This window comes from Balaenoptera musculus, chromosome 2 (genome assembly GCF_009873245.2).
Source record: "Balaenoptera musculus isolate JJ_BM4_2016_0621 chromosome 2, mBalMus1.pri.v3, whole genome shotgun sequence".
In the NCBI taxonomy this organism is placed as follows: Eukaryota; Metazoa; Chordata; class Mammalia; order Artiodactyla; family Balaenopteridae; genus Balaenoptera; species Balaenoptera musculus.
The window spans coordinates 89609682-89632803 of NC_045786.1; the positions used below are offsets into that span (position 1 = coordinate 89609682).

General features: G+C 35.4%; 1 protein-coding gene across 5 annotated transcripts in view; it reads left to right on the top strand.

The window, feature by feature from the left end:
• The window catches only part of UBR1 (ubiquitin protein ligase E3 component n-recognin 1), a 144718-nt gene that overhangs the window by 59579 nt on the left and 62017 nt on the right, over positions 1–23122 (top strand). For all 5 annotated transcript variants that reach the window (XM_036842347.1, XM_036842348.1, XM_036842350.1 and 2 more), the window contains 15 exons: positions 1412–1550; positions 2512–2574; positions 2817–2940; positions 3255–3362; positions 4003–4091; positions 5655–5753; positions 6684–6841; positions 11524–11623; positions 12166–12294; positions 16686–16866; positions 19042–19103; positions 19669–19779; positions 20499–20564; positions 20824–20925; positions 22623–22686. In XM_036842347.1, coding sequence (XP_036698242.1) covers positions 1412–1550; positions 2512–2574; positions 2817–2940; positions 3255–3362; positions 4003–4091; positions 5655–5753; positions 6684–6841; positions 11524–11623; positions 12166–12294; positions 16686–16866; positions 19042–19103; positions 19669–19779; positions 20499–20564; positions 20824–20925; positions 22623–22686 — 1595 coding nt within the window. The remainder of the gene's footprint in view (positions 1–1411; positions 1551–2511; positions 2575–2816; positions 2941–3254; positions 3363–4002; positions 4092–5654; positions 5754–6683; positions 6842–11523; positions 11624–12165; positions 12295–16685; positions 16867–19041; positions 19104–19668; positions 19780–20498; positions 20565–20823; positions 20926–22622; positions 22687–23122) is intronic.

A 23122-nucleotide genomic window follows, 5' to 3' on the forward strand; every position in this document is an offset into this window, starting at 1 on the left:
GATCTTCCCGGACCAGGGCTCGAACCCGTGTCCCCTGCATTGGCAGGCGGATTCTTAACCACTGCGCCACAAGGGAATTCCCTTAACAGTTTTTTTTAGCTAAAACCCAGCAATTTCTAACAACCATAAGTCTTTTAGTGACAGTAATATTTGCTCTTAATTTACAAATGCAAAAGAGAATTCTAGACCTGATATGAAATACAGTTTGGGGCTTGTAGGAATTTTTCTACCTGAGTAATATTAGGAGTTTCACAAACCTAAATACAGTTTTTTTAGTTTACTGGGTTTATTTGTATTATCCTAGGAGAGAGAATTAAGAATTTCAATTTTTAAAAACATTAAATGTATTGTTTTGACTTTTGCTGGGCCATAAACTGTTTGGAAAAATAAAGATCTTCAGAGATTGTGTCCACAAAGGTTTTAATTTCAGATATTTTGATTCCATCAGTTAAATGCTTTAAGAAACTTTGTGTTGGTAAACATAATACTAGCAATATGCCTGTGTAAAAAGGGTGGGTTGCTTGAGTGTGGTCATGTATGTAAGATGGCACTGGACTTCAAATTCACAGATCTGAGTTCTAATTCTCACTGCTTATTGGCTTTGGGACCATAGAGAAGTCTGTTTGAGCCTCTATTTCCTAAGGTATCAGAGGCCTGAGAAAAGCTGCCTCTTAGAGTTATGAGGGTCAATTGAGTATTTAGTGAAAGGTTATTATAAACTGTTTAAAACTGATAATAACTTCTGACATTTGTGTAGCCCATGGCAGCCATTTTCACGTATTTTATAAGATCCTCACACCACTCTCAAATGTAGATATTATACTCTTCTTAGAGGTGGAAAAGATACTGTCATCTCAGGAAGATTAAATGCTTAAGTGATTTGTCTAAGGCCTCTCAGTCAAATGGTAGTTCTGGCACTTTAAATCTATGTACCTTTTTTAAAAAAACTTAAATGTGCTATAAAACCACTATCACTTAAAATAAATAGAAGGTAAAAACAAAAGTAAGTTAAATAAAAACTAAATGTTAATAAAATCTGTCTATCATTGCCTGCTTGAAGGTTCTGAGCCTGAGGCCTGTCTCCTTTTGTCAAAGTGGGAGATTAGCAAGAGTTAAGAATGGTGTTAAAGACATACTGCCACTTACTGAGAATAATATTTTAATTCTGAAAGTTAGAAGAATTGGGGAACAAACATGGAAAAGGTAATACTTTTATCAGGGTTTTTAAATTTTATGGCACCGTACCACTTAAAATCACCTCCTATACTTGTATTACAGAGGTACTTTCCCATACATAGGAAACTACATGGTGCTGCTTCATCAATGGCATATATTATTTTAGCCTGTGTTTCATGTTTTCCTTTGTTTATTTGTTACAGTGTCTGAATATATATCTTTTTTTTTTAAACAGAGAGAAAAATGATAGCTACTACTGTGTCCTTTTCAATGATGAACACCATTCATATGACCATGTCATATACAGTCTACAAAGAGCTCTTGACTGTGAGCTCGCAGAGGCACAGTTGCACACCACTGCCATAGACAAAGAGGTTCGTGAGTGTCATTTGAATTATTATTCTGTCTTCATCAGCTTCCTGGAAATTGGGTGTTGACTGGCCCTTGCCAAGTGCCTTAGTAGTGTGTTAAGTACAACCATCCTCTTCATTTATTCTTCATAGCCTAAGTAAATTGGTTGAAACTTGATTTTTCTGTGTGTGTATAACAGTTTAAGATGACTAATTTTCCTCTTTTGTTCTAAATAATTAGAAAGTTACTGAATATACTTGGCAAGGAGTTGTTAAGAATGTCAACTCAACCTCAGTCTGTTTCTACAATTATTGAATGAATGAATAAATGCATGAATTATGAGAAGTTGGTTAGTTAACATCATCTATTAAAACTATTTTTAGAATAATATTGATAGCATGGCTCAGCTTTTATTTAACACCCATCCAAAGCAAAATGTGTTCTTCGGGTATGCAGAAGGAACATTAACCTAATCCCTACCCTCAAGAGGAGTGTAAGATGGTGGAAGAAACATCATGGCACTAGTAATTAGCATTGTGATTCTAGGGCTTGAGGAATCAATATCCTGGCCATACTTCTAACCCACTAGTGGACCACAAGTGTATTATGGAACACATGATGAAGAATTTTAAGTTTACTCATGAAAACTATCTAAGACATATAATAGGAGTTTAGTAAACCTAACTTATTATTATCTGATAGAAATAGAATATACTACAATAAGTAAATAATTGACATTCTTGCCAAGCAGGAAATCTAGAATCCTAAAGTATAGAAACTCTCCACTAGTGGTATTGAAAGTTCTGAAGCTACATAAAGCTGCTAAACATTTATGTTTATCTTCTAGGTATTGTCAATCTTAGGACTTTTAGGCAGTCAACGAATGATTGATAATTAAGAGCTTATTGGGTCTTTGGGCTTTATATTACTTATTGATTGGGATTGTCAATCTACTACCTAATTCTCATGTTTGTCTATAATTAGGGCCGTCGGGCTGTTAAAGCAGGTGCTTTTGCTGCTTGCCAGGAAGCAAAGGAAGATATAAAGGTAATTTTCTGAATTAGAGTCAAAAAGAGAATTTTAAGAGGAATGCACATTACAAGAGCCCAAGTAAAACAATTATATTGTTGAAGTGGTTTGACATCCTAAGTAAAGGTAAGATTGGAGCATTTAGACCCCGAGATTTGGAACTGCAACAGTTATATGATTTCTTTTTTTGAAGAGTAGATTACTTAGTTAAAACAAAAATTTTAAAACTAGTTTGTTTTTAATATTCCTTTCATTTCTAGAGTCATTCAGAAAATGTCTCTCAACATCCACTTCATGTAGAAGTATTACACTCTGAGGTTATGGCTCATCAGAAATTTGCTTTGCGTCTGGGGTCCTGGATGAATAAAATTATGAGCTATTCAAGTAAGCATATAACCTGTTTTTCTTATTTTTCATAAACTATTGTCTTTTTAAATAGCCACAAATTTTAAAATGTCATTGAGTATAAAATAAAATGGTTTTTGTTTGTTTTTTATACATTTTGCTTATTTTCAGGATTGCATTTCAGATGCTGTGAATAATGTTTCATTGGCTCTTGATTCTTTGATATTGACAGAATAATTCTTGACATCAAGTGTGGGACGATCACTGTTAGTTTTTTCATGTTATTATAGGAAATGTACTTTTGGGAGAAAATACTTTAAGAATAAAAATTACATGACTTTTTTTGTTTGTAGGTGACTTCAGGCAGATCTTTTGCCAAGCATGCCTTAGAGAAGAACCTGGCTCTGAGAATCCCTGTCTCATAAGCAGGTTAATGCTTTGGGATGCAAAGCTTTATAAAGGTAGGTAGATCTTTACTTGTGCTTCTTGCCATGAAGCAGAGGAATATTATGACCTTAAAGTGGAGTTTAATCTCTTGTGTTTATTAAATCAGTGAACTTGATAAGATATTATACGTTGAAGGTGAGGTTAACCAATCAATATGTATTCTGTGTTAAAACCCAGAGATAATGCCTTTTAATTATAGTGCCTTTTCATTTAGTCAGAACCAGTAAAAAGAGTATGTATGCATTCATGTAGTAGTGCCATTATAAAAGCTATGTTAATTTTCATTTTTAAAATTTAAATGAAGAACCAAAAGTAAAAGGTGAGAGAAAGGTTAAAGGGGATGGAGAAGGGAAGGTACAGAGTAAGAGTAGTCTTTAGTGAAACATAATGAAAAGGAATGGAGAAAGGTGGGAGAAGTAGGATGAAGTAAGGTACAGGAGTGAGAGGGGTACAGAAAAAGAGGGGAAAGGCATTACATGTATGTATGTTAAATTCTAGCTATTAAATATTAATTCAGTAAATGCCACTAACATTTGAGTCCTTGAGGTCTATTAGCATGTGAAATATTTTTATAATATTCTGCCACTACTAATAGCTGGAATTTTTTTTTGCCTTGGTGATACTCCTCCCACTTCCCCAAAAAATGATGTATAGGTGCCCGTAAGATCCTTCACGAATTGATCTTCAGCAGTTTTTTTATGGAGATGGAATACAAAAAATTCTTTGCTATGGAATTTGTGAAGGTAATTGCTCTTTATAAATAGATATCAACAAATAGATATAGAAAACCATTTTTGTAAGTGAAATAATGGAAACAAAGGGGATAATTATGAAGCAAGAATTTAATTTTATAGTTCATTTCTCTGTCAAAAAGTTCATTTATTTTCACATTTGGTGGTATGGAAACAGTAGTCTGAGAGAGGAGATAGGTGGAAAATGCCCTATTGTTTGCCTGGAAAAAGCAATAGGAGGTTATCACATTCGTGAATACATTTATCTTTTCTAATCATTTGTCTGTTAGTAAAATTATAACAAGAGCAGTGACTAGTTGAAAGGCATAGCAGGGAAAAGGAACAGATATACATGCTAAAAGGAGGCAGATATTTGATGGGCAAGAGTTATACTTAACTATTTGAGGCTAGAATATAAAGATAAATCTTACAGCTTTTTAATATTGTTTTATTGATCTATTGTATATCCCTTATATTGTTATATTTTTTGTCTCTCTCTCTCTCAAGTTAGACTAGTTAGAACATGTACTTCTTTAACCTTCTGCTTTGCCTTATACAGAGGTATCCAGTAAATACTTGTTAGTTTACTCTGATTTTGAGTGGCAGGAAATTCTGTAAAACTTAGGACAGAGGTAGACCCAGGATGGAATTGGAAGCAGAGAGTGAAATAATGATTGTCATAGGCAAATGATACTGTGGGATAAGATACCTGCACTTCCTGGATTTTATAAGTAGATGGTTAAAAGCAACTAAGACATTTGGTTTCTTTAAAGGTGATGACAACTCAAATTATCAACTCTCTTCTTCTAAAACTCATTAGAGATAGAATATTGGACCATATCTGTGATCTGAAATGAAGTTTTTTCCTTATACAACAGCAGTTCTCCCTCCTTATATGATATTTTTCTGTATACCATGGTTACCTCCTAAACTTTGTATGAATCCTAATGGTTGAAATTAAATATGTAGGTCAAGGATCTAACACTGTGCTTACATATAATAGATGCTTGATGCATGACTGGATGTATTATTATTTTTGTTCTCCCAAGATATCAGGATTGATTTTCAGTTGGTGTGCACCAGTATGTAGAAGAAGTTATGTACAGCCAGCATCCATTCTGTTTAAGGCTGGATTGAATCTGATGGTTGGTTTTCTGGGTCATATCAGCCTTTAAATACTTTCAATATAGTCCCTGCCCTATTCCATTGGGGTAAAATCTGCTAAAGATTGCCCCAGATTCTGTTTGGAGAAAGTATATACTGCACCTTTGCAGTCCTCTGTGATTTTTACCTGTGTGTGTGTGTGTGTGTGTGTGTGTGTGTTTGTTGTGTTTTTTTTAAATAGTTCTCACTATCCAGCTATGCTAGGTTGGGTAGCTGAATTCATATTCAGTCTTTTGTTATTCTCTTTCTAGTAAATTTTTGTTGACCATAGTATCTCCCCTTAATAAATAGGAGTTATAATACTTGCCATCTTATACATAGGAACAAATGTAGCAGCTGTTAAAATTGGGATTTTAAAAGTTTTCAGGACTTATTTATAATTGCTTCTCCACTTATTGTTTTATCTTCCAGTATTATAAGCAGCTACAGAAAGACTATATCAGTGATGATCATGACAGAAGTATCTCTATAACTGCACTCTCAGTTCAGATGTTTACTGTTCCTACTTTGGTATGTATTGATTAGTCTTGGCAATCTTTCTAAGTAATATTTATTTTATTATTTAAGAATTTTAGTTAGTGTTGAATTAAAACAATTTCTGAGTCACTATGTTGGTCTAATTACACGTGGAAAATTGAATAATGCTTCAGTGGTATCTGCATGTGAAAATGCTTTAATGATACCCAAGGGCTAGGTAATTTGTGGAGTGGGAGTGATGGCACTACCTTGGTCCGAAAGTGCTCATTCCTGCAGGTGAAACCTAGGGATGGTTTCTCAGTGTCTAGAGTAACTTAGGAACAGTGCCTTTTTAATACCCAAAAAAATTTTTTTTTGCTATTCTTTTGTTCTTTAGTTTTTTTTTTTTTTTATTGTTGTTGTTAGGGGTGGGGGAATAGAGTAAGATAAAACAAAGCAGGAGGACAGTATAACTGTTGAGCATTTGCATGAGATGGAGCTGCATAGGCTTGGGAGGAGGAGGGTGGAGGATTCTGCTTCCTTTTTATACTACTACTTTTCCTGTTTCTTCTGGAAAGTTCCTACTTTCTCTTTTCAAAGGCCAGAGAAAAGAATGGGGAAGAGAAATTGGATTGCTAGTAAGGGGGAGATGTCAGAATAGAAAATATATATGACAGAAGCCTGAAATATATCTGTTTGTTGTACTTTGCTCACTGTGTGATTAACAGTGGTAAACATTCATGTAAATAACCTGTGTAGTGGGCTTGGGGTGTTCAGACAGGTGTTTTCTAGTTACTGAGGAGTAGGGAATTTTTACTTTTAGAAAATAATTTCTCAGAAATTGCTATCCTGTGAGACTGAGGAGTGTGTTTGATGCTCAACGAACATTTATTCAAAATGACTTACCAACCAAATGAATAAATAAATAAAGTCCATACTATAATGAGTTAATACTAAAGACAATATTCTTCATACGTTCTGCAGGCTCGACATCTTATTGAAGAGCAAAATGTTATCTCTGTCATCACTGAAACTCTGCTGGAAGTTTTGCCTGAATACTTGGATAGGAACAATAAATTCAACTTCCAGGGTTATAGCCAGGACAAATTGGGAAGAGTATATGCAGTAATATGTGATCTAAAGTAAGTTGTTCGAGTAAAAAGGTGAGGGTACCTGTTAAACACAGTTGTGTTTATTCTGTCCTATAAATAAACATCTGATCCTTTTGGTTATCTTGGAATCTTTATAATGATGGCAAGTACAGAGAACTATTACTGTGATGTCAATAAATGTTTTAAGTGAAGGCTTCTTATAGAGTTAAAATCAGGTCAGTAAAGAAGGTACTGAGGAAGGGCCTCTCACAGGAACTTAGGGTCTCTTGGGGTCACCAAATGAATCTCCATGATAGTCACCATGCCTTCCACTCACTTCCACTCATGTATTTTGGTTCTGCCCCTCTTGCATAGTCTCTTTGTGCTTAGTTTCAGATGATCTTGTTGATGTGAATTTTTTTAACTCCCTTTTTCATACATATGACCAAGTATTCATCAGGGGTTTCTTAAGTTTTTCTCCCTGAAGAGAATGGAGTTTCCTTTTAAACTAAAGTTGGAATCATATGATAGATCACATTTGGGATCATTGGACCTAAAAGGAAATAAATTTCTAATTTTTTTAGAAATAGATGGTGACTACTATAAGGATTATGCTGTATAAAGTATTCAATAAATCATAAACTTAAACAGTTATTTTAAGAATATATTAAGACAAAATATGTTTCATTTAGTTCGCTATTAAAAAAAGAGCTCTAAGATATATATGATTACTTATTCTCGTCCCTATGTGAATAAAATCATTCTAATTTTGTCCACTTCTTCTAGCGACCATGTAAAGTATAGAGAGCTGGAAACAAGTTTCTAAACCAACCTAGAAACAGTTTAGTCTAGTTAGAAAAATACATTTGACGGATTTCTGGAACTATGCATTGGATCCTTGATATTACTGAGAAAAATGTTTCCAGACCCTTTCAAATTCTGCAATTTCTTTTTTTAATATTTATTTATTTATTTATTTATGGCTGTGTTGGGTCTTCGTTTCTGTGCGAGGGCTTTCTCTAGTTGTGGCAAGTGGGGACCACTCTTCATCGCAGCGCGCGGGCCTCTCACCATCGCGGCCTCTCCTGTTGCGGAGCACAGGCTCCAGACGCGCAGGCTCAGTAGTTGTGGCTCACGGGCCCAGCTGCTACGCGGCACGTGGGATCCTCCCAGACCAGGGCCCGAACCCGTGTCCCCTGCATTGGCAGGCAGATTCTCAACCACTGCGCCACCAGGGAAGCCCAAATTCTGCAATTTCTAAATATGATTATGACATGTAATTCTTTAAAGTTCAGTAAATCGTTATGTTATCATATCTTCAGTACAAGTTGAGATGGTGATGAGTTCAGTAGTGAATTACCATTTAGCCAGTGTGATTCACAAATTATGCATAATTTACATTATGCAAAACAAACAAACAAAAAATATACAAAAACTCCAAATGGCAGTACTTAAAGTTTAGTGTTAAATCAGTGTATTTATCATTCCTTTGGTCTACTGTATAGGAAAAATCTCTTTCTGTGGTTCTCATTACTCTGAAGTATTCTTATAACAGAGTTATTTTTCTATCCAGAGAAGAGCATAATCACATCATTGTTTTGTCATATTTTATTTTGTGGATCTCTGACTATAATTATTCTCTGTGGTAAATAATTTAGAGTTTAGAGTTAACACATCCCTGGATACTTACCCCTATGGTAAAACTTTAGGGTCCCTGGTTGGGAAGGTAATTTTAAAGTTTTCCCACTCTTCTGATGCTCACAACTTCTCTCCTACATCCTTACATAAGTAGAGATATCTCTAATGACAAGGAGAAGGGAAAATTAATGTCTTTTGAGGACCTGATTAGCAGATATTGTGCTAGACTTCTCGTGTAATTCACTCTCACAAGGGTCCTGTGTTATTTATTAGTAACTGCTATGTGCTAAGAAGCTTTACTTATTTTACTTCATTTTATTCTTGCAACATTCTCATAAGGTAGGTGATATCTTTATTTGTAGATTATAATTATTTGCCTAAGGTCACAAAGCTAGTAAGTGGCAGAATTTGGATTTGAGCCTAACGCTATTTATCTGTAATACTCATGTTCCTTTCACTACATTATGTAGCTTCACAGACTACATAAACAACAACAAAGCCTTCTCTGAAACCTGGCCTAAAACACCAATCAGATATACCCTTCATTTAACAAATAATTACTGAGCCCCATTTCTCAGTCTCTCATTGTAGAAATTTTGTAGTCATTCTTATTATTTCCCCATATACTTATTCATTCACCACTTCTTCCTGAAGCCCTGCTTTTAAATCAGTTAGAAATAACCACAAATACTTAATGCCTTTTAACTGTTTCTAGAATAAAGTACAGATTCTTCCAGAATTTGTAGCTCTTCATAGTCTCACTTTATATACTACTTATCTGACTGTACCTCAGCATGAAATAAGTTTATTGGTCCTAGCAGAAGCTCTGTTCAGCCTGCCTCAGGAAATTTTCATTCTCTCAAAGCAGTGCATTCTAACCCTTGAGTAGCCCCTTCCAACTTTTAGAAAGTTTATTTTATATTGAATTGTGTCTTTTTGTAGCTTTCATTATGTGGCTCTAGCTCACCCTTTGTCATTCAGAACAACTCAGTGCTCATTTAACTTGAAGTATTTGAAGACAGCAGGCATATCTGACAACTCTTTTTTATGTTAAGTTGCATCATTTTCTTTAAATATACCCATTTCATATTTAAAATTCCTTCTGCGTTATTGTCCTTCGCTACTGAACCTGTTTTAGTTGACTGTATACCACTTAAGGTATATGCCAAGAAATGAACACAGTACTCTGAGGTCTGTGTAGTAGAAGGAAGGGATTATTACCTCTCTCGTTCTAAATAAATACACCTGTATTAATTTAGTTTCATTTGTCGCTCACCCTGTGGAAGGTATCTGTTGGGATATTATGGAAATGAAACTTAGAAAAGAGATGCAGTTGAACCTTGGTTCTGTTAAGTGAATATTATCCTTGTATTAGTCTAACCTGTTCCTTCCTTTTTCTGAAAAGTATAGCATATTCTCAATGCAAGTCACCCTCTTCCTCTCCTACTCTTTCCCACCCTTTCCTTCTACTGCTTTTACCACCTATTTTTATCTGCAGACTGCTTTTCTTTTCCTTCCCTTCCTTACTCTTTCCTTTCTTCCTATCTCTTACATCTTCTTTACTTCCTAGGTCTCCTACAGGGGTCAGGCATGAACTACGTGAAACTAGAAATGTAAATTTTCTTCTCTAGATCAATGCTTCTCAAATATTAAGATGAATGTGAATCATTATGGGAGCTTGTTAAAATGCAGATTATTACTCAGTAGATTCTGCATTTCTAAAGATTCAGTTGATGCTGATGCTTCTGGTTTGTGAACCAACCTTTTGAGTAGTAGTGCTCTAGAAAACAGCCAAATTTTGATGCTATTTGTTCATTGTGGTAGAGTTTAAACTTTAGTCTTTTTTACTTTAAAAGAAAGATTTAGAATGTAATTAGTATATTTCAAAGTTATTTCTTTGATAAAGTCCTGATGATTGTATTTTAACTTTCAACATATTAATGGCTATTTAAAAAAGGGAAAATTAAACCACAATCCTTACTATCTTTACGAATAAAACTAATTTTTCCTCCATCTTTTTGCCTTGTCTTTTATGTTCAGCATTACTTCCTTTGTGCCCTTTTTTTGGGAGCTTAACATTGGATTACAGTGTCCAGATACGTATCTGTTTTCCCATCTGCACTTTGAACCTCAAGGGTAGGGTGTCTGGTTCATGTTTATGTTCCTGATACCTGGTGTGTAATAGGAATTGATTTGGGTTGACTGAGTGCAAAATAATTTTTAATAATTGTTAATGATTCCTTCCTGAGAAGTTATTTCATGATAAACCATGTTCCCACTGGATATGAAAACAGCCATTGTCTTTACAGCCAAAAGAAGTATTGGTCTTGTAAATTATAGGCTAAAATGGGTCTGTTTATCTTATGAAACAAATACATTCTGATATGTAAGCCACGATGACATAGGTGCTTATATCCTTCTTCTGGGTTCTGGGCGAAGAAAGCCTGGAGGTAGGAAGTCTGTTCCAAATTTCCTGACCCACCAGCAGTAGTATATCTATGGTACTGAAATCAGGTAGCAGGAATGAATGGCTCTGGGAACCAGTGCGGAATAGTCACACAAAGTTGTACAAATCTTTAGTCATTACATACTGAGCAGCAACAACAAAGGTATTGAATCCTCAGGCCAAACTACTATAATTCTCATGACTGCATGCTTTAGGGGAAAAAGTGTGTCATTTTAATGCACAAAAATATTTTATAACTTACAAAATATTCTGAAATAGTTTGCACAAACAACATACATCATGCACATGTAGTTTTGACATGCATTTTGAGGCTGAAGGGATTTCAGCTGGTCCTTTGGGTGAAGGGTATGAACAGTTCTAGAAAATTTGTACTGTGGTTGTCCAGCTGTGACAGGCTAGGTTCACTTAATCAGACTAACTTTTGAGTGGAGAAGTCAGGCTTATCTTTGACATCTGCCTCTCATAGGTAGAGCATTCACATTTTGCTGGTGTAATTCTAGCACTGCCTAGAATTGCAAGAAATTAGAATTCATAATTTTGATGAATCAACATTATCTATAGCCCTGAGAACCTTAAAATTATCCCAAAATAGGAAAGTGAAATGTTTCTTTGTCTCTTGAAATGATAGGTATATCCTGATCAGCAAGCCCGCAGTATGGACGGAAAGATTAAGAATGCAGTTCCTTGAAGGCTTTAGATCTTTTTTGAAGATTCTTACCTGTATGCAGGTATGATAGTTCTTCTGTACATCAATAAGATAAATTTATTAAAAAAAATTTAACCCCAATCTTTCATGTTTTGTTTTGTTTTGAGCAAATTATGGTTTTTATTTGAGGAAGGATAAATCTAGCAAAATAGAAGTAAAATTTAAACACTGCCTCACTGATTCTGCTTTAATAGATCTTTCTGAATAGCTTAGTTAACTGCAGTTGTTACTGTTAATGTTTATTGATGCTTACCATGTGATAACTGTAGTAAGCACTTTCATGCATTATTTCTTTTGAGCCTCATAGCAATCTTATGAGGTAGTTACTATTATTATCCCCCTTTTACATATAAGGGAATCATAGCTTAGAAATAATTTGACCAGGGTCATACAGCTAGAAAGTGACAGAGTTATGATTTGAACCCGTGTGTTCTGACCTAGTGTAACAGCCATGTTAAAAAACTACGCATACATGAATATAAATCCTGATGATTTTATATTTTGCCAGTGGAAGAGCAAAGAAAGAGGGCCCATATGTATATGTTAACCACTCTTTTCTTGTAGGGAATGGAAGAAATCAGAAGACAGGTTGGGCAACACATAGAAGTGGATCCTGACTGGGAGGCTGCCATTGCTATACAGATGCAATTGAAGAATATTTTACTCATGTTCCAAGAGTGGTGCGCTTGTGATGTAAGTACAATTTGTTAGAAGGATCCGTGCCTTTTTAAGTGTTCTGATTGTTATTAATAGTATAGTTTTATGTTGCAGCTTCCTTGATGTAAAGTTTTATTACTTAAATAGTTTCTTATATACTTGAATTATCTTATTAAATTTGTAGTTTTTTACACTTAATTAGAAAATGTGCTCCGTAGCATTCCATTTACCTTTGGGAATAGTGGAGTTTAAAAAATACAGCACACAGTAATCAATTAATAAATTAATTATTGATAAATTTTTTCCTTGGACATGAATATTATAATAAAATTAGGACTAGACTTTTAAATATTCCAACAGTGGAGGGATGTAGATATTTATTCAATCAAGAGCCTTGTTATGTGAGTTAAACCATTAAGAAAATTAATTTTAATTATTTATTTTTTAATTAATTAATTAATTTATTTATTTTTGGCTGCGTTGGGTCTTCGTTGCTGTGTACAGGCTTTCTCTAGTTGCGGCGAGCGGGGGCTACTCTTCGTTGCAGTGTGCGGGCTTCTCATTGCAGTGGCTTCTCTTGTTGCAGAGCACGGGCTCTAGGCGCGTGGGCTTCAGTAGTTGTGGCATGCAGGCTCAGTAGTTGTGGCTCTTGGGGTCTAGAGCTCAGGCTCAGTAGTTGTGGCGCTTGGGCTTAGTTGCTCCACAGCATGTGGGATCTTCCTGGAGCAGGACTCAAACCCATGTCCCCTTCATTGGGAGGCGGATTCTTAACAACTGCGCCACCAGGGAAGTCCAAGAAAATTAATTTTAAAATATAGAACTAATGTTTTTCCTTAAGCAGTAATTTTATTTTATATATTTATTTTATTTTTGGCTGTGTTGGGTCTTAGTTGCGGCACATGGGATCTTCGTTGTGGCATGTGGGATCCTCCGCTGTGGCATGCGTCCTCCTCGTTGCAGTGCGTGGTCTTCTCTAGTTGTGGCCTGCATGCTCAGTAGTTGCGGCGTGCGGGCTTAGTTGCCCCATGGCATGTGGGATCTTAGTTCCCCAACCAGGGATTGAACCCATGTCCCCTGCATTGGAAGGCTGATTCATAACCACTGGACCACCAGCGAAGTCCCCTCCTTAAGCAATAATTTTAGACCATAATGCTCTTTAAACACATAATCCTACTCCAGACTCCCTTTTGAGAAGATGACCTCATTTATTTCTGTTCTGAGAAAATTAACATTATCTAAGTCAAATTCTTTCATCTTCTCCAGTTTCTCTGTACATCTCACTATAGTCAATTCACTAAGTTTCTATATATATCTTCACTATTCATCTCTTTCATTTTCCTCTTTCTAAAAGTGATGTCTCTACCTAGGCTCTTGGTCCCAACCTATATTACTTCTTCCTGGAGTTTGCTTCCTCATTTGTCTCCTCTGGTATTTCCCACTCTTTCATTCATCTGCCTGTAAACACACAGGACTCTCCTATTCTTAAGAACAATGAGAATGAAAGCCCCCTTACTTGTCATTGCTACCTCATGAACTGTATTTTATCTCTCTTTTTTCCTCATCTGCGGGTCACGCTCACAGACACAATAGACTTTAATCTAGCACAGCAGCTGTATAGAACGATAAGGACAGGAAATATTGTCCAGCAACTACCACAGCACATATTTTTTGGCTCCCCTCATCTTTATGAAGGGCATGCTTAATTGTTGGAGATGAGGTCAAAGTGTGTGGTGTTCATGTTGACATCTGCAAAACCTCCTGAAGTCATCTACATTTACTGTTGCCACTCTTTAGCTTCTAAAACTTCTTTAGAGCCAGGCTTCTGCCCTTACCAATTGATAGGAACTGCTTTTTGAAAAAATTTTAAAGGATCTATTTAGTAACCAAATTCAGAGGTCTTTTCTAAGTCCCCCATCTTCCTTAAATGTCTGTAGCGTTGCATTCTTTTGAGAACCTTAATCGTTTTGAAACTCTTTTTTTCCCTCTGATTTTCACAAACCTACTTATCCTAATATTTCTCTTATTGATTACCCATTTCAATCAATGATTGCCTTTTTTCCCTCACTTCCTTCTGCCTACTAAACGAGACATTCCCCAGTGTTTTCTTTTTCTTACAGATCTTTTATTTCTACCACCCCAATTAAAACTTCATAAGATAACTTTCCCAAACTATAGAATCACTTCTGTTTGTGTGCTACACATTACTGCTTGGATCTTACATTTGTATTTCAAACTCAGAATATAGTAAATTGATTTGTCATCATTTCATTCTACTTCCAGCTTGCATTTTTTCTTCTTGACTCCCTTATTCTGTTCATGACACCATGATTCATACGTTCGTCCATACAGGAAATCTGAGAGCCACTGTGTTCTGTGTGTTAGATGTTAACAGACTTTTGAGGGGGAAAAAGTTTTATATTCATGTAAGATCGGGAAATGCTAGGTTGAACAAAATCAAACATGATTTTTTTAAGCCACTGAACTTCTCAAACCCTTTGATTAATCAGTGTTCTCAGGACTTCCCTGGTGGCGCAGTGGTTAAGAATCCACCTGCCAGTGCAGGGGACACGGGTTCAAGCCCTGGTCTGGGAAGATCCCACATGCCGCGGAGCAACTAAGCCCGTGTGCCACAACTACTGAGCCTGCGTGCTGCAACTGCTGAAGCCCACGTGCCTAGAGACCATGCTCTGCAACAAGATAAGCCACTGCAATGAGAAGCCCGCGCACCTCAATGAAGAGTAGCCCCCGCTTGCCGCAGCTAGAGAAAGCCCTCACGCAGCAACGAAGAACCAAAGCAGCAAAAACTAAATAAATAAATAAATAAATTTATTTAAAGAAAAAAAAATTAATGTGCTCATTTCTAAGAGAGATATTCCCAAACTTTATTTAACTATAGAATTCCTTTTTTCAAGATAAAATCAGTGAGAAATACTCTTAAAAAGTGACCTTTGACTCATCTCCCTGCCATACTCACCCAGATTTGAGTCTTCCTTATCCTAAATTTATTTTATAAGCCTAACTTATTTCCTGTGGGTTTATTCTTTTTTGCCCTGACTGCCCCCACCCTAGTTTGAGTCGCTTATCACCTTACACTTAACTTAGTAGTAAACTTTCTATTGGTTTCCTTGTCTCCTAACACTACTGTCTCCAATCTGTCACCTTCAGTGACACCCACTAATTCTTCTTGAAGCAATATGTTGACTACATTATTACACTTCAGACAGTATCAGTATATTCAACTTTACATGGCAACGCCAAGGCATATTTCCAGTTTAATTGCTCATTAATTCTGTCCATAAACCCTTTGATTTATCTAGTTTTTATTCCTTTCCACTGCCCGAACAAGAGTTATACTTCCCCTTATTTCTCTTTGTTTATTCTGTATCTCTGCTTACAGTGCTACCATCTCTCCATCTTCCCCCCATACTTAAATTCTTCATATTCTTTCAAACTCCACTCAAAAGCTACTTTTTAAATTAATTAATTAATTAATTAATTTTTGGCTGCATTGGGTCTTTGTTGCTACACACGGGCTTTCTCTAGTTCCGGCGAGTGGTGGCTACTCTTCGTTGCAGTGTGCGGGCTTCTCATTGCAGTGGCTTCTCTTGTTGCAGAGCACGGGCTCTAGGCACGTGGGCTCAGTAGTTGCGGCTCGCGGGCTCTAGAGCACAGGCTCAGTAGCTGTGGCGCACGGGCTTAGTTGCTCCATGGCATGTGGGATCTTCCTGCACGAGGGCTTGAACCCGTGTCCCCTGCATTGGCAGGTGGCTTCTTAACCACTGTGCCACCAGGGAAGCCCCTCAAAAGCTACTTTTGCAAATAAGTATTCCCAGTTGTTTGTGATTCTTTTTTTTTTTTTTTTTAATTTTTATTTATTATTTATTTATTATGTTTATTTTTGGCTGTGTTGGGTCTTCGTTTCTGTGTGAGGGCTTTCTCCAGTTGCGGCGAGTGGGGGCCACTCTTCATCGCGGTGCGCGGGCCTCTCAGTATCGCGGTCTCTCTTGTTGCGGAGCAGAGGCTCCAGACGCTCAGGCTCAGTAGTTGTGGCTCACGGGCCCAGTTGCTCCACGGCATGTGGGATATTCCCAGACCAGGGCTCGAACCCGTGTCCCCTGCATTGGCAGGCAGATTCCCAACCACTGCGCCACCAGGGAAGCCCTGTGATTCTTTTTTTTTTTTTTTTTCCCTATTAAGGTTATTAGTTTATACCATTTACGTGGCTTACAATTTTTTACTTTGATTATAAGTGTGTGTATGTATGTCTGTCTGACTGTCATAATATTTCCTACAGGTTTGCAGATCCTGTTGATGTAGCTCTAGTAACACATCAAACAATTTTGTGCTTGTATTTAGTAAATATTTACTGAATGATGTAATAAAGTAGATAACTTGTCAATTTATTTGCGTTTTTATTTTCCTTTTAGGAGGAACTCTTACTGGTGGCTTACAAAGAATGTCATAAAGCTGTGATGAGGTGCAGTGCAAGTTTCAAATCTAGTAGCAAAACAGTAGTACAATTGTGCGGTCATACTTTGGAAACTAAATCCTACAGAGTATCTGAAGATCTTGTAAGCATACATCTGCCACTCTCTAGGACTCTTGCTGGTGAGTGTTTATTTAGTTTTTGCATGTATCGATTAGCTTTGTTTTCTAGATATTCACATTAGAATCAGTACTATTTTTGTTCTCAGTATGCACAGACATACTCGGATCAGATACTGCAGTTAAAAGCTGTCACTATCCTTCAAAGAGCTGTGACCACAACGTCTAAGGGTGCTACCTGGGCTTTTTGTTATCTGGGTCAACTAATGTATCCTTATACTGTACACTTAAGGACTAACTTGGTAACTTATCGCCTAACCAAATGTAAATATAGGAAAATCTTGTTGCTGTTTTTTCATCCTCTTCTCTGCCTGATTGCACCAGTGTGTTCACTGTGTCACTGTTCCTTTCACCACTAAAAGAAAGAAATCATAGATTTTCTTTAATCATCCTTTGATTTGCATTTCTATGTAAATCGGCCATGTCAATTTCTTTTTCTTTTAACAACTTTGTATAAGTGTACATATTTATATTTTTAGTTGTGGTAAAATATACGTAACATAAAATTTACTATTTTAATCATTTTTTAAGTATATAGTTCAGTGACACTAAGTACATTCACATTGTTGTACAACCATCACCACCATCCACATCCAGAATTCTTTTCATCTTCCCAATCTGAAATTTGTGCCCATTCAACATAACTCCTCATTCCCTGCTCCCTACAGTCTCTGATTTTCTGTCTCTATGACTTGACTACTCTAGGTACCTCATATAAGTGAAATCATACTCATATCCTTTTATAACTGGATTATTTCACTTAGCATAATGTCCTCAGAGTTCATCCATGTTGTAGTATATGTCAGATTTCCTTCATTTTTAAGGTTGAATAATATTCCATAGTATGTATATACCACGTTTTGTTTATCTGTTCATCCTCCATTAGATGCTTGGGTTGCTTACATCTTTTGGCTATTGTCGAATAATGTTGCCATGAACACAGGTGTCCAAATATGCGTTTGAGTGCTTGTTTTCAATTCTTGGGGTATATACCCATAAAGTGGAATTGCTGGATCATAAGGTAATTCTACTTTTTAATTTTTTGAGGAACCACCATACTGTTTTCCATAGCAGCTGCACCATCTTACATTCCCAGAAGCAGAGCACAAGGATTCCAGTTTCTTTACATCCTCATCAATACTTGTTATTTTTTGTTTTTTAAATAGCCATCCTAATGAGTGTGAAGTGGTATCTCCTTGTGGTTTTGATTTGCATTTCCGTAATGATTAGTGATACTGAGCATCTTTTCCTATGCTTACTGGCCATATGTATATCTTCTTTGGAGAAAGGTCTGTTCAAGTCCTTTGTCTCTTTTTTAATCAGATTTTGTTGTTGAGTTATTGGAGTTCTTTGTATATTCTGGATATTAACTGCTTATCAGATATATGGTTTGCAGATATTTTCTCCCATTCTGTGAGTTGCCTTTTCACTCTGTTGATAGTGTCCTTTGATGCACAAAAGTTTTTAATTTGGTGTAGTCTCATTTATTTTCCCTTTGGTTGCCTGTGCTTGTGGTGTCATATCCAAGAAATTATGGCCAAATCCAATGTTGTGAAGCCTTTTCCTTCTGTTATTTTCTAAGAGTTTTATAGTTTTAGCTCCTGTGTTCAGATCTTTGATTCATTTTTAGTTAATTTTTCTATATGGTATAATTGATGTGATTTTATGTCAGTTCTATTTTTATAAAAAGAAATACCTAGATTCATTTTTATTTGTTTTTATTTTATTGAAGTATAGTTGATTTACAGTGTTGTGTTTAATTTCTGCTGTACAGTAAAATGACTCAGCTATACGTATATATACATTCTTTTTCATATTCTTTACCATTATGGTTTATCACAGGATATTGAATACAGTTCCCTGTGCTATACAGTAGGACTGTGGTTATAAGTTTTTATTTCTTTTGATGCTTGGTTAAGAGGAGAATAATTTCTTAAGAGGCAGAATATTATTTTTATATAATTTATAAGCACACCTTGTACAATGTAGGATCTTAAATATGTTAGTAAAACTGTTTCAAAATTAGAAATCAAATGTTTGCATTCTGAGATGTCATTTCTAAACTCAATAAACGTAGGTTTAAATCTCACAAGTTTTCAAACTTGATGAGTTAACTAGGAAACAAATCAGCTGGGTTTATTGCTTTCTCATTTTTCTCTCTTTTTTTTTAACCTTTAGGTCTTCATATGCGTTTAAGCAGGCTGGGTGCTATTTCAAGACTGCATGAATTTGTGCCTTTTGTAAGTGACTCTATTAAATGTTGATTTGCTTATATTCTATTTCTAAATACCTCTTTTAAAAAAAATTATGTATTTATTTATTTATTTTTGGTTGTGTTGGGTCTTCGTTGCTGCACGTGGGCTTTCTCTAGTTGTGGCGAGTGGGGGCTACTCTTCGTTGCAGTGCGCGGGCTTCTCATTGCAGTGGCTTCTCTTGTTGTGAAGCACGGGCTCTAGACACACGGGCTTAGTTGCTCCACGGCATGTGGGATCTTCCCGGACCAGGGCTCGAACCCGTGTCCCCTGCATTGGCAGAGGGATTCTTAACCACTGCGCCACCAGGGAGGTCCCCTCTAAATACCTCTTGGTTGAGGGGGAAGAAAAAGAATATTTTGAAACCTACCTGAATAATTCCAAGTTAGTAATTTTGTGTCTATATGATAAAACATTGAAATCTGAATCATGGGGACTTGGAGTCATCTAGTTCAAGCCCTTCTGTCTTACAGATGAGAAAACTGAGCAATGTATAGTGCCGTAACATCCAAGCCCTCTGAGAAATAATGGAATTGATCTCACTCTGTTTCAGGAGGATTTTCAAGTAGAGGTACTAGTGGAATATCCTTTGCGTTGTCTGGTATTGGTTGCCCAGGTTGTTGCTGAGATGTGGCGAAGAAATGGGCTGTCTCTCATTAGCCAGGTATGGCAAGGCCTATTGTTCACACTATGGATGTGTTCATTTTCTGCTTGTTTTTTCTTTTATATGTTTTACTTTGTGTCCCTGGATTTTGCTGAGTATTTGTTTTGTGTTCTCTTATATAAACTCAGAAATGAAAGTTCTAGTGGCCATATAGACATTTCTCCTTTAATCCTGTTAAGTGGGTAGATTAGGTGAAAGCCAGTAGTACCAGGAACCATCCCACCAATATATATGTCTTTTCTGAAGATTACTTGGGGACATGTAATCTTCCCACCACCAGTCTTAATGGAAGGGCATCTTACAGTTTTTCCCTCTGTTTTAGAGCAAATAAGGAGAAGTGCTTTTCCTAAGTGGTGGGGAAACAGGGCTTGTAAAGATACCACTTGGGAGAAAAATGGTGTTATGATTGATTGTAGAAAATGGTTTACTTTTATTGAAGTGGGCATTTTAAACTTAAGGGAAGTAAATTCTTTTGTTATGCATGTTGAGAGTAATAACTAGTATAGAGCATTTTTAACTCTGAATTATTTTCATGCCATATTTTCTCACTTCATCCTCACAAATCCCTTAAAATGATTTGTAGGTTTACAGCTTTTTTTTGCCACAAAGGAGTTCTTGGGGTTTCTAGTTTAGAGAAAATTTTAAGAATAGTTTTTGTTGAGAATTCTGTTTGAAATAAAATGATTCTTTTAGCTTCTGTTCTACTTTTTATTTTATAGGTGTTTTATTACCAAGATGTTAAGTGCAGAGAAGAAATGTATGATAAAGATATCATTATGCTTCAGGTACCTATTTAAATTACTTCTGATATTTGTCTTAACCTTCCTTCCTAGGTTCCTTATAATAAGCGAAGATATTATAACTATTGTTAACTTTACTTAAATTTTTCTCACTGTTGAAATGAATATAGTATCATAGAAGCAGAAGGGACTACTGCATTATCTTCTGCAGATTTACCTTATAATTTTTTCTCATAGTCCTACTAGAGACAAAATGTTTCTCCATTTAATACATGAGAGCTATGGTACTTGATGTCTTTCACAGATTGGTGCATCTTTAATGGATCCCAACAAATTCTTATTACTGGTACTTCAGAGGTATGAACTTGCTGATGCTTTTAACAAGACCATATCCATAGAAGACCAGGTAAGTGACAGAAACTGATATGTAAATTAATTCCAAAGGAAATATTATTTTAAAAATTTTAATCATATTTAAGATTTTTATTTATTTATGTATATCTCCAAAAATCAGGCATATACGTAAAACATACGTATACACACATATATTCTTTTTACTCTATAAAAATTAGAATATAGTTGGCCCTCCGTATCCATGGATACAGAATCCCAACTGTACTAGCCATTTTATATAAGGGACTTGAGCATCTGTGGATTTTGGTATCTGCAGGGGTCCTGGAACCAATCCCCTGCAGATACTGAGTGATGACTGTATATAGATTAACAAAAAGGAGAAGAAAAATCACATGAAACTCTGCCTCCTAAAAATGATCACTTTTAAAGTTTTGGTGTCTTATTTGTTTTTAAGGAAAAATTGAATCTTTTTTTTTTTTTTTTTAATTGAATCTTTTATATGTACTATTTTTGTAATATGCTTCCTGTGCTTAATGAAATATTGTGATAGGTTTTTTCTTGTCACTAAATAAGTATGCAACAACCTCATCTTTTTTTTACATCATAATTTTTAATGGCTGTGTAGTATTGCAGTATATGAATGCATTATACTTTAGTCCCCTATTGCTGAAGAGGTTTTTCAAGTTTTTTGCTCATATAAACATCTCTGCACCTCAAGGTTTAAACACTTGCCTAATTATTTTGTTAAGATAAATTCTTCGAAGTGGATTTGCTGAAGAATACAGTATACTCTTTCTTATGACTCTGAATACATATTGTCAAATTGCTCTCAGAAAAGTAACTCCAATTTAAGCTCTCTCTAGCAGTATGTACATCTGTAATGGTACTGATATTTTTAATCTTTGTTGGTCTAATACATGAAAGACGGTGTTTAATTTTCATTTGCAGTTCTTTAATTATCAGTGAGGTTGACCATGTTTTCATGATTATTGACCTTTTTTTTTCCTTTTTGGTAGTGAATTATCTGTTCCTGTCCTTCACCCTTTTCCTGTTTTTTGTAAAAGTTCCTTATTTAGTAATGATATTAATTCTTTACTTGTATTTGTTATCAATACATTTTTTACAGTTTATAATCTGTCTCTGGAGTTTTGTCACGTCTTCATTGTTTTAATACTTGATACCAGTTTATAAAGTAACCTTTGACTACTTTGAGTTTATGAATTACATTATTTTATTCTTCAAATCAGAAGTCACTTGCAATGGACCAAAGGATAGGCTATAAAATACAAAGCTAATTTTTAGTCATGTTTTTATACTCAGTGAAAATGAATATCTAATTTACTGTAGTATTTAAATAACATGTGTGTTAGGGAAGGGAACTCTCACCATAACTGTTAGTTACCTATTTGAAGACACTGTCTCACCAACCCAGATAAGAAGGAAGCCAATAGTAGAGGAAAAGTTAAAGATTAGAATTCTTTTGTTGACTGAAGGCTAGATGGGAAATAATGATAATAAAAACAATAATAATATTTAACAGTTGTTATTGAGTTCTTACTACGTGCCAAGTATTGTGAACCTTGTTGAATTTGATGTCAAAAAAAGGGAATTATTCACCTCATAATTCTCTGTTGCTGTGGTCCAAAAGAAAATACTGGATCAGTTGGACTATCTGATCCAGAAAAAATGTATGTTTTATGGAGGTTTTTGGTTCTTAAGTAACTAATTTTTTCTTTTATAATTCTATAGGATTTGGTTAAACAATATAATACCTTAATAGAAGAAATGCTTCAAGTCCTCATCTATATTGTGGGTAAGATTAAAACATGTTTTGAAATAGAACATGAGTTACTTTTTAGAGAGAACATTAATAAGAACTGTAAGTTATTTTGTTCTTCTGCCAAATACAGCAGAGAATATTAGAGATTAATGTGACTAATGAGATTGATATGTTCAGAAACTCACCCTTTAAAAAGCACAGCTATTACATCTTCATTTTTCAATACCTGATTTGTAATTGTTTGGACTTGTTTGTAGAGGTCTGGGATATAATTATCCTAGTTAGAAAAGTAGATGTAAAATAACTATGTCGAGTGCTAAAAATTTTATGTATATATATATATATATATATATATATATGAAATTTCTATGTAATATTCGTCTAAGTAAGATATATTTTCATCAAGTCATTCTTTAAATTACTTTGTGCAAATATTGGCCATACTTCCACTTTTGTATATTCTATATTA